General features: G+C 61.5%; 1 protein-coding gene across 2 annotated transcripts; it reads left to right on the plus strand.

Moving 5' to 3' along the window:
• Positions 1 to 3,153: 3,153 nt before the first annotated feature.
• Positions 3,154 to 10,558, plus strand: KMT5C (lysine methyltransferase 5C). 2 transcript variants are annotated; one of them, XM_043436923.1, is made up of 9 exons: positions 3,154 to 3,295; positions 4,993 to 5,252; positions 5,424 to 5,589; positions 5,957 to 6,066; positions 6,865 to 7,028; positions 7,169 to 7,188; positions 8,809 to 8,945; positions 9,033 to 9,193; positions 9,395 to 10,558. In XM_043436923.1, exons 2-9 carry the CDS (start codon positions 4,993 to 4,995, stop codon positions 9,892 to 9,894), a joined length of 1,518 nt encoding a protein of 505 aa, XP_043292858.1. In that variant the 5' UTR covers positions 3,154 to 3,295; the 3' UTR covers positions 9,895 to 10,558. The 2 variants fall into 2 exon arrangements, with proteins under 2 accessions (XP_043292858.1, XP_043292859.1); XM_043436924.1 differs by lacking the exon at positions 3,154 to 3,295 and adding an exon at positions 3,799 to 4,281.
• Positions 10,559 to 11,324: the final 766 nt, after the last annotated feature.

The following is an 11,324-nucleotide window of genomic DNA, read 5'->3' on the forward strand; positions in this document are numbered from 1 at the left end:
CAAGGTGATTATAATTTTCTCTCTCTTGTTTTTTAGTGGGGTTTCTATTTTTGTTGTTGTTTTTATTTGCTTGATTTTTTGGTGGTAGAATATATGTAATGTCAAACTTGCCATTTTAACCATTTTGTTTTGTAGAAAATATTTATTTATTTTTAGCCGTGCAGGCTCTTCTCTAGCTGCCTGAGAGCGGGGGCCACTCTTCTGTGCAGATTTTCTCGCTGCGGTGACTTCTTTGTTGTGGAGCACCGGCTCTAGTCGAGCGGGCTTCGGTAGTTGCGGCTCTCAGACTCCACAGCAGTCTTAGTAGTTATGGTGCTTGGGCTTAGTTGCCCCGCAGCATGTGGGATTTTCCCGGATCGGGGATCAAACCAATGTCCCCTGCATTACAAGGCAGAGTCTTAACCCCTGAGCCCCCAAGAAGCCCCATTTTAATTATTTGAAATTATGCAATTCAAAGGCATTATGCACATGCACGGCACTTGGCAACCCTCACTGCTCTCCGGTTCCAGAACTTCTTCATCCAAAAAAGGAAACCCCACATCCTGTATCAGTCGCTCCCCATTCTCCTCTTGCCCAGCTGGGGGCAGTCGTGGATCTGTTTGGGGGTTTTGTTTGTTTGGTTGTTTTGCTGCGATGTGGCATTCGGGATCTTAGTTCCCTGACCAGGGATTGAACCTGTGCTTTCTGCAGTGGAAGTACAGAGTCCTAACCAGTGGACTGCCAGGGAATCCCCCAAATCTGCTTTCTGTCTCTCTGTCTTTCTGTCTATTCTGATATTTCATAGAAATCGAATCACCCCATATGTGATTTTTTGTGTCTGGCTCCTTTTACCCAGTGTGATGCTTTTAAGGTTCATCCAAGTTGTAGCATGTGTCAGTGATTTATTCTTTTCCCAAGGTGTCTTTTATGTCATCTGTGGGTGGAGAACAAGCTGGATCCTATCTGGGCAATGTAGCAGTAAGGGCTGAGAATACAAGCTCTATGATTTGATGGCAGGTTACATCCCCTTGGAAAGCGTCAGTCTGCTCATCTGTAAAATGGGGTAATAGCCCATCCCTCGCAGAGTCGGACACGACTGAAGAGACTTAGCTCACAAGCATAGGACTATTTGCAAAGTGACTGGCATGTGTTAAGAGCTCAGTTAACTATTAGGTACTGCTGTTCTTCCATCTTAGGGGTATGCTGTAATCAGTCAGACCAATCTCCTACAGTTGGACATTACGGTTTTTCCTATTTTTCTGCTTTTTCAACAAATGCTGAGACAAACATCTTTAAATACTGTAACACTTGTCCCATTATTTCTTTAGCATAAAACCCAGAAAGTGGCATTAGTGGGTCAAAATTTTCTTTGCATTATGAAATATCTCTGACATGTAGAAAAAACAGGGAGTATGGTGAATTCACGGCTTCCACCTGCAGGCTTAGAAAAAATAATTGCAGGTAAGGATGTCCTGCGTAGCTTTCCTGACTGCATTCCTTCCGCTCTCCTCCAGGGGTCGCAACTAGGGCACCCCAACCCCAACCCCATGTCATACCCAGGCAAGTTTGCGTTTTATTACCTGTCCACACACAACTCCTGTTTCTTTCTTTCTTTTTTTTTCCTCTTTAACCGTATGCATTCGACTCTGTAAACTTCTGCAACTAGCAGCATGCTCTGGGATTGTCAAGGCTGATATACCAAGTGCTGGATCACCCACTTTCACTGCTGTATAGTGTTCCCCTACGTGAAGATGCTGGAGGCAGTGCTTAGTCGCTCAGTCGTGTCCGATTCTTCGCGACCCCATGGACTGTAGCCCGCCAGGATCCTCTGTCCCTGAGGATTCTACAGGCAAAAATACTGGAGTGGGGATTCTCCAGGGGATCTTCCCAACCCAGGGATCGAACCCAGGTCTCCCTCATTGCAGGAGAATTCTTTTATTGTCTGAGCCATCCTTGGCGGAAGTGGGTGGGGGGAATGTGCCTAGGTTGGGGGTGTCTCAGATCTGAGGTTAAGTCCTAGTTCGGGAAGGGACAGTAAGAACAGAGGGTGAGAGCGTGGAAGCACAGATGAAAGACCCCGAGGAGGGTGTTCAGGAGGATCTCTCAAAGAGGGGTTCTCATTTTATAGATGTGAGCCCGAGGCCCGTAGAGGGCAAGCCACTTCTCCACAGTCACAGGACTGTTTGCAGAAACCAGCTTCATACATTCATTCCTTCAGCACAAATTAACGAAGCACCTATTCCATGCTACGCATTGTTCCAAGAGCACAGGATATTTAGCAGTCAACAAAACAAAGACCGCCTGCTTCAAGTGTGGGGCTTATTATTCTGAGCGTAATTATGATGAATTGCTAATTATGTTTGCCTCTAGGATTGTAGCAGGAGGGTGATCCCTATTGGGGGCGTCGGGGGGTGCCCCATGAGAGCACCCCATGAGTCACGGCTTTCTCCAAAGCCCCTACTTCCGTCTTTCTGACCGATTCACCCACAGAGTGTTATTGGGGGTACTCAAAATTAAACAGGGTTTTTGGGGGGACGAGAAGGTGATCTAGAGCGGGGAAGGAAAGGAAAAGCCCTTTGTACCCTGCAGGGCTGTCAATAAAGTTTTGTCGCCTTGGCAACCGCAGGTCCAGTCGAGTTGGGGGTAGGGGGGATGGAAAGAGAGAACAGAAGTGCGCGCGCATTCAGCCCCGCTCGTCGGCCGTGGCTTTCCTGCTTTCTCCCTCTGGTGGCCGAAGGTTTAGCCAGAGAAAGAGAACAGGGAGGGCGTGACCCTAACGGTGACAGGCGGAGACCTTAGCCAATGGAAGCATGAGTCGCTCCAAGGCCAACCAATCACACGCGGGCTCTGTAGCCGACGGACCCCTCCCTCTTTCCTCTGTACCCAAATAACCCGACCCAAACCCGAGTTTCGCCCGGAGCGACAGCGCTTTCGGCCAATGAGGGCGTCAACTTCTGGCCGTGGGCGGGGATACATCTCCATGGCAGCGGCGGAAGGACAGCGGCGGCAGCCACTAGGTGCAGTTGGCTGCGCTTTGACGGCAGCGCGGGCGTGGCGGGGTTCTGTAGGGGCACCGAAGGGGGGCGATAGGGGCGGGGCATAACGGAGCCTGACCAATGGGGGCGGCGCAAGCTTCTCGGCACTTGAAGAGTGGCGGAAACATTGGCCAATGGGAGGCCGTAGTGGCCGCGGCGGGGCGGGCCCGGCGGGGCTAACTGGAGGCGCGGCGACCCGGTCGGACGAGAGCTGGAAGAGGCTGTGGGAGGTGGTGGCAGCTGCGGCGCGGGCGCCTGAGGAGGAGGAGGAGGAGAAGCGGGTGAGGGGCGGCGCGGGGCCCGACCTCTGAGCCCCTTCTCGGCCCCCGCCCCGCGCCGCCTTGGCTCCCGGTCGTCCCCAGCCCCGTCTGTCCCCCGGCCCGCCCGCCCCTCCTCGTGTCCAGGCGCCCACGTCTCGTGGCCCTTCGGCGAGCCTCAGGCTGCTCTCGGTGCCCAGCCCCTTCCCTGTGCTTCCTCCCCCAGTCCCCTCTGTCGCGCTTCAGGCCCTTCCCTGGACCCTCAGCTCGCCCTCTGACTCTGCACTCCCGTCCTTGGCCCTCAGGCGCGTCCCCTGCGCTCTCGCCGCCTGCCCAGGCCCCTGGAACCCCCCCCCCCCCCCCCCCCCCCCCCCCCCCCCCCCCCCCCCCCCCCCCCCCCCCCCCCCGCCCAGGTCCTCCCCAGGCCCTTGTGTGCTCCCCCCAGTTTCCCTCAGCACCTCAGGCCTTTAACCTGCGTTCTCACTGCCTACCCAGGCTCTACCCTGGAGCCTGGGCGCGCTCCTCGCGGCTCAGGGTTCCTTCCTGGAGCCCCAGGACTCCCCTTGGCTCCATTTGCTTCTCCAACCCCGTTGTGGAACCCCTGGGTCGCCCCCCTCTACCTTCCCAAGACCCTCCCTGGACCTCCAGGTCCTTCTCTGCTTTCGCTGGAGCCCTGGTCTTCCTGCTGGCTTTTCCTGGGGTCCTCGCTGGGTCCCCAAGCCTCCCTGCCGCCCTCCCCCGCGGGCAGCCCGGGCCTTCTCCCTGCGCTGGCTCCCTCCCTGTGGTGTCCGCATTTTGCCTTTACCCCCTTGCCCCTCTGCAGCTTCAGTTCCGTCCCAGCGCCGTCCCGCAGCGCCCCCTCTTTATATTTCCTCAGCCTTCGGGTCTCCTCTGCCCCCTTTCCCAGCCGCTGTAGCTCCTGGCCTCTCTCCAGCTCCCCTTCCTCGCAGTCCCCCGTCGACTCCCCGAAGCACCCTGGTGTGGGTGCCGGGCAGGCCTCCGCCGTCGAGGTTAGGAGGCTTGTTTTGTTTTCGTTTTGCTAGTCGCCGTCCTTCTCCTGTGTTTTTTCTGGGCCTCCTCTGCCTCTCCACACGTTCTTTTTCTCTCCCCCCTCCCCGCGCTTTGTCCTCCGCGCCCCTCCCCCGGAATCCTTGGAGAGAGAGCAGGTGCTGGAGCCTTCCTGGCTCTCCCTCCCCTCACCACCCCCCCCTCCTCCAGACTGCCTGAGGTTTCACCCCGAGCCTTCGGAGGAGGGCTCCCTAGGGCTGCTGGGGAGGCGGGTGGCGGCCGAGGCAGGGAGAGTGGGGGTGGGCTGAGGAACCAGCGGTTCTGACTCGGCAGGAGCTGCTGCCTGGGGCCCCCTGACTCCCACCTCCTGCAGGACTAAGCCTTCAGGGTTATCCCAGACTGCCAATTAATCAGCCTTCCCTGGTCTGTAGGGACCTTTGCGTGCCTGCGCGCGTGTATACATGTATATGGGAGTCCTAGGAAATCTGCGTGCACACATGGGGTCTGTGAATGTGTACGTGTGGGCAAGGGGGGGAGTTGTCATAAGTGGTTGGAGGGTTTATGTCTGTGCTCAGGAGGCTGCGGAGGTGCAGCTACTAAGGATGGTGGCTGGTATTTCTGGGGGGGTCTCCCCAGTGTCAGAAGCACTTGTTGCATTTCGCCTTCACTGAGAGCCCTGCGAAGTCAGTACTGCCTCTCTCCCCGCTTTATAGATGAGGAGGCCAGAGGGCCCGCCCCAGGCTCACAGGGCTCACAAGTGGCACAGAGCAAGCACACACGCGGGATCCCAGCGCCGCGCCCCCTGCCCCCTGCTCCCCACCCACTGCCGCTGCCGCCAGAGACAGCATGGTGCGTGGGGCACCATGGGGCCCGACAGAGTAACGGCCAGAGAGCTGTGTGAGAACGACGACCTGGCCACCAGCCTCGTCCTGGACCCCTACCTCGGCTTCCGCACCCACAAGATGAACGTCAGGTGAGGCGACCCCGGGGAGGGTGGACCCAGGGATCTCGGGACCCCTGCCCTGCCACCACCACCCCTCTGCCCCATCCTCTTCTCAGCTCCCAGCGGGGGTGGGGTGGGGCCTGGGAAGGCCCACAGGGAATAGGCCAAGGCCCTGGGACCCAGGCATGCCCTCTCCCCCAGCCCCGTGCCCCCCCTGCGACGACAGCACCACCTGCGCTCAGCTCTGGAGGCCTTCCTGAGGCAGCGGGACCTGGAGGCTGCGTACCGGGCCCTGACGCTGGGAGGCTGGATGGCCCACTACTTCCAGAGCCGGGGCCCACGGCAGGAAGCTGCCCTCAAGACCCACGTGAGGGAGCCCTTCCCTTTCCTCCCCTTGGCCCTCATGTTCTCCTGTCTCCCCCACCTGTCCCGGGCCCTCCGCCCTGTCGGGCAGACCCTCGGCGCAGCCCCCCAGGACCCCCTGACTTCTTATCCATTGGGACCATCTAAAGCAAGGCTCAGACTCCTAGGACAGGTGCGTTGGGGGGCCCTCTGAGATGGAGTCTAACCTTTTCATTTGACAGATGAGGAAACTGAGGCCCCAACAGGGGAAGTGAGCCCCCTGAGACCACACAGTAAGTCAGTGGCAGAGCAGGACTAGAACCCAGGAGAGAGAGGGCCAAGGACAACCCTGCCCCAGCTCCTCACCCCACCCACCCCCTCACCTCCCCCAGATCTATCGCTACCTCCGCGCCTTCCTGCCTGAAAGTGGCTTCACCATCTTGCCCTGTACCCGTTATTCCATGGAGACAAACGGAGCCAAGATTGTGTCAACTCGCGCATGGTAAGAGGGCAGGACTCGCAGCCCAGGCCTGACAGGAGGCATCTCTCCCTGGGGACCGCTGGGAGAAGACACCCCCGCCCTTGTGGAGGAGACCCCGCACTGAGGCAACAGGGCCACGAAGATGTCTGTGTTGAGAGAAAGAAGGCAGGGCCTGGCCCCCAAGACCCCCCTGGCCTACCGCAGCCCTGCGGAAGATGAAACCCCCTCCAGCGACCCAGGCTTCCTGGGGCTGCTGGGAAAGGTCTGACCTTGCTCCCAAGAGTGCACTGCTGTCCTTTTGCTCATCCCTACCAGACCCCCCCCCCACCCCCACCAAGTAGCAATCACTGCTGGGTACGAGGGCAGCCCAGTGAGCAAGAAGAACCCTGCCCTCTGCTCACAGTCTGTGAGAAGGGGGTGGTGTGGTGCAGGCTCGCGGGGCTGGCCTCAGCTGCGCAGTGCTTCCTGAGCCTGCCTGGGGACTTTGAGTGTACTTGGGGGCCAGGCCTAGGCTGAGACCCACATAATGACTAAAGGGTCTAGTGAAGAGCCTGGGGTGCCTGGGGGGGGGCTTCCAGGCAGGACTGGACCGAGGGAAGCTGAGGCAGTGGGTGCCAGAGGAGCCCAGAGCAGGAGAGGATGCGTGCCAGGCATCTGTGGGTGTAGGGCGGCAGTGTGACTTTCAGAGACATTTGGGTGGTGGAGCGCGCTGGCCCGCATCAGTTCTTCCCACAGGAGGCCTGGGATGAGAGGCCCCTGTCCCCAGCGCTGGTGGTTGGGGAGGTACTCACAGACCCACAGTGAGTGGCTTCTTGGCAGGAAAAAGAACGAGAAGCTGGAGTTGCTGGTGGGCTGCATCGCCGAGCTGCGGGAGGCCGACGAGGAGCTACTGAGGGCCGGGGAGAACGACTTCAGCATCATGTACTCGACCCGCAAGCGCAGCGCTCAGCTGTGGCTCGGCCCGGCCGCCTTCATCAACCACGGTGGGGGCGGGGCAAGGGGCTGGCACGGGGGTGGGGGGGGGTAGGGGCTTGCCCGGGGGCGGGGTAGGGGCTTGCCCCAGCTTTCTGGCTTCTCTGACCCGAGTCTCTTCTCTCCCCTGCACACCCACAACTGGTTCCAGACTGCAAACCCAACTGTAAGGTGAGACCTGGGGGTCCCCACATCCGGGGAGGAATGGGCACGTGGGGAGGGGCTTTCGGGTCAGTGAAGAGCTAGAAACTGTCCGGGGTCTCCCCACCTGACCGTGCAGCTTCCCACCCGTCCTTCCCCGTGCCGGGAGGGAGGAGGGGGCTCTGGTAGAGTCACACTGGAACCCAGTCACACTGCCACCTGCTGGCTACAGTGCCCGCTCTCCGAACCTTGGCTGGGGGCGGGGCCGGTTGAGGGGGAGGGTGGTGGTGGTGGGCAGACCCGAAGTGCCCCTGCCCGGCCTCCCAGGCAGAAGCCCCTGCAGCTGTGATGATAGCAGGAGGCGGGGGAGGCCTCGGGGGTGAGGTCAGAGAGAGCCCTGCCCTGGAGATCCAGGGCTTCTCCTGATAGGAGGCCCTGGGAGGCAGAGGGAGGCCCCCCTCTTCTGTGTGTGGAGGACGGAGTGCGTGGGAGGGAGGAGTTGAGGGGTGACGCCCAGCAAGGCCTTGGGCGTGCGCCCTGAAAGTGTGGGCCTCCCTGGCCTTGGCCATCCTCCAGAGCCCCCCACACGAGAGGGTTGGAGTCCTGGCTCCCCTGCCTGGGCCCTGGTTTGTCCTCCCAGACGGGAAAGGGCGAGAACTCGCCTGCTGGCGCAGCTGTGAAGTCCGGCGTGTGGCAGTGTCCTCTGGGCTTTGGGGCACAGGCAGTGGGTAGGAGGGAGAGGAGGCAGGGCTTGGTGAGGGGGGCGCCAGCCGCCTCATGGTGCAGAGCCAAGGCTGTACCAGTCAGGGCCAGGAGCTGGAGGAGGAGTAGAGTTTTCCCAGGTGTTGAGGTTGAAGGGGCGCACGCTAGGGTGTCTCAGATGGGGCGCCAGGCTGGGGGGGCTGGGAGGTCGTGGCACGGGGGCTTCCCTCGTGTGTGAGCTCGGTCGCCCCATGGCGGCTCCCGTCGGGTGCGGAGGGTTGGCGTGGAGGTGGGGTACAGGCCGAGGCTGGTGGGTAGCCCAGGGCAGGGAGGCCCTGAGAGGCCGGCTCCAGAGGGGTCTTAGGCACGGAGGGAATGCGGACACCTGGCACTGCCTGCTCGGGAGACGCCAGCCAGCTGTCCTGGCGTCAGGCAGGCCGGTGGCCAGGGCCACTCCCAGGTGTGTGTCAGGCTGGGACGGACAGACGAGTGGACAGATGGACAGGCGGGTGGGTGGGAGTCCCGCCTCTCCCAGAGGAGGAACCTAGAGGCAGGAGCAGGCAGGCGAGGGGGGTGGCGATCCTGGGCTGAGGCTGGGGGTGGACCCGGGCCTGGAGAAGGGGAGGCGGCAGAAGCAGGCGGTGCAGAAGCAGGCGGTGCGGGGGCCCGGCCACCCGAGGAGCCAGGGGATGGGCCGGAGGGAGCGGTTCCTGTGCGTTGCCAGGCCCGGTTAGGTCATCGTCCTGCAGTGAGGGCGGGAGCCGGCAAAGCAGTGGGGGGACCAGGGAGCCAGTGCTGAGGGCAGGCCCTGGGCAGGGCGCGTCCCGGGGCTCGGCCCCTGCCCATCCCAGGGGTGGGCCGTGAGGCCAGGGGCCCAGGCCAGGCCAGGCGGTGGGGGCAGAGAGCCAGGCCACCCCCAGGGCGGGGCGCTGAGCCTCCGGCCCCCAGTTTGTGCCTGCAGATGGAAACGCAGCCTGCGTGAAGGTGCTCCGGGACATCGAGCCGGGGGACGAGGTGACCTGTTTCTACGGCGAGGGCTTCTTTGGCGAGAAGAACGAGCACTGTGAATGCTACACCTGTGAGAGGTGGGCCGTGGGCCCTGGGGCTGGGAGCTGGAAGCGTGTCCTCGGAGGCCCAGCCCTCCCTCCTCACCGCCCCTCCCCCACCCCCAGGAGAGGTGAGGGCGCTTTCCGATTGCGGCCCAGGGAACCCCTGCCGCCCCGGCCGCTGGACAAGTACGAGCTCCGGGAGACCAAGCGGCGGCTGCAGCAAGGTCTGGACAGGCCCCGGTCCTGTGCGCACCCACCCCTGCGGCGCCGGGACCCCTTCTGCGGTGAGCACGGGCTGGGCGCTGCCCCGTCTTTGCGCTCCTGTCTCGCCCCTCCTCCCACGTCACTCCCTGGGTCTGTCCCCTCTGATGACCAGGAAGAGCCTTGGAGGAGGCGGCGTGAGCAGGAGCTGTGCCCCTGCGGGAGCCCTGCTCACGCAGCCGCCCTTTCCTCCCTGCCCCCCCCCCCCACCTGGGCCTCCACAGCCGCCTGCCAGCCCCTGCGCCCCCCGCCCTACAGCGCCCGCCTGGACGCCTCGCCCCTCTGGCTCCGCTGGCTGCCTCAGCCCCAGCTCCGTGTGCGTCCCCGGAGGCGCCGCCGCCTGCAGCCCCGGCGAGCCCCGCCACCTCCGGTTCTCCGAGCTGCCCGCGTCTCCCTGCACCGGTGGGGAGGCTGCGGCCCCCACTGCTGCCTGCGGGCGGAGGCCCAGGTGGCCCTGGGTCAGGCCCCCCGCGCCCGCTGGGCCCCCCAGCAGGACTGGCACTGGGCCCGGCGCTACGGGCTGCCTTCTGTGGTCCGTGTGGGTCTGAGCCGCGTGGCGCCAGCCCTGCCTCCCACTGCCAGCCCTGCCCCTGCTAGGACCCCCGGCCCCATCCCCGTCCCCAAGCAGGCCCTTGCCTTCACCCCCTTCTCCCCACCCAAGCGCCTGCGGCTGGTGGTCAGCCATGGCTCCATTGACCTGGATGTCAACAGTGATGGGCCGTGACGGGCTGGACAGGGAGGCCTGGCCTGGGAGAGCAGGGTGTCCTTCCTTGGTCCTCTCCTGCCCAGCTTCTCGGGGAGCCACCTCCAGAAGGAGCTCTTGGACCTCTGGGAAGGAGTTGACCTTCGACTCCAGCACAGCTTTGACCTGGGGGCAGGTTGACTTGGACACCCCCAGGGATCTGACCCCTGACCTTTTGTGACTGCTGACCCCTGAGCCACCCCCACCCTGGCAGGGAGCCCTGGCCACTGCCGCCCACCCCCTACCCCCCGACTGCAGCCCCGGCTCCAGGCTGGAGCCGTTCCCTGCCCACCTCCTCCTGCTCGGGGAGCAAAGCCATAGGGGCGGGCTGCCCGCAGGCCTGGGGGAGGTGGGGCTGGCTGGGGTGGCCTCCCTAGACACTGCCCTGTGGGGGAGGGGTCAGCTTGCTCTTAGCCTGTGACTGTCTGAGTGGGGGGTGAGGGGGGTTGGCCAGGGGCTCGTCCCCACCACCCCCGTGGGTCTCAGGGAGGCCGGGTGCGACCTCATCTTTCTCATGGTGCTATCCCTGGTGCTACTGGGGTGTGGGGGGTCTCTCCCCTCCCCCACACCAGAATGGGATATGTTGGGGGGTTGGAAGCACTTGAACTTTTTATTTTATTTTATTAAAACGTTGTTATAAGCAGTGCTCCTGGAAGCATTTCATTTTGACTTATGTTCTGAAGAGATGTCCGTTGGGAGGGTGAGACCCTAGGCCTTGCTGGGGAGACCAGACTGGGAGGAGGCAGCCAAGACTTTGGGCCCTATAAAGCTTGGGAGGGTGAAAGGACAGTGGACTCTGAGGATGACCAGGTACAGAGGCAAGAATCACACTACCACACCAACTGTGCTCATGAAGAATGCTTCTAGACCCATCGTCTCATGCAGGAGGGGAGTCTGCCCATTTTCCAGATGAGATCACTGAGGTCCAGCAATTAGAGTGACTCACCCTGGGTCACATGGGGCCAGATCGCCCTTGTCTGAAGTCTGAGTCCCTCATGTGTGTCACCTGGGTTGGCCTAGCTCCATGAGGCCAGGACAGTGAATCGTCTCATTTCTTGAGATCCAGTTCTGTTTTCAGTTCCCTGACCAGGGATTGAACCTGGGGCCATGGCAGTGAAAGCCCAGAATCCTAACCCCTGGACCACCAGAGAACTCCTCCCACCACCTCTTAATTCTCCCCTCAACCCCCTTTTACAGAAATACTGCTGCTAAAAAAATAAAAATAAAAAAAAAAGAAATACTGCTGCTAAGTCGCGTCAGTTATGTCCGACTCTGTGCAACCCCATAGACGGCAGCCCACCAGGCTTCTCTGTCCCTGGGATTCTCCAGGCAAGAACACTGGAGTGGGTTGCCATTTCCTTCTCCAATGCACGAAAGTGACAAGTGAAAGTGAAGTCACTCAGTCGTGTCCG

Source organism: Cervus canadensis, chromosome 18 (genome assembly GCF_019320065.1).
Source record: "Cervus canadensis isolate Bull #8, Minnesota chromosome 18, ASM1932006v1, whole genome shotgun sequence".
NCBI classification, from domain to species: Eukaryota; Metazoa; Chordata; class Mammalia; order Artiodactyla; family Cervidae; genus Cervus; species Cervus canadensis.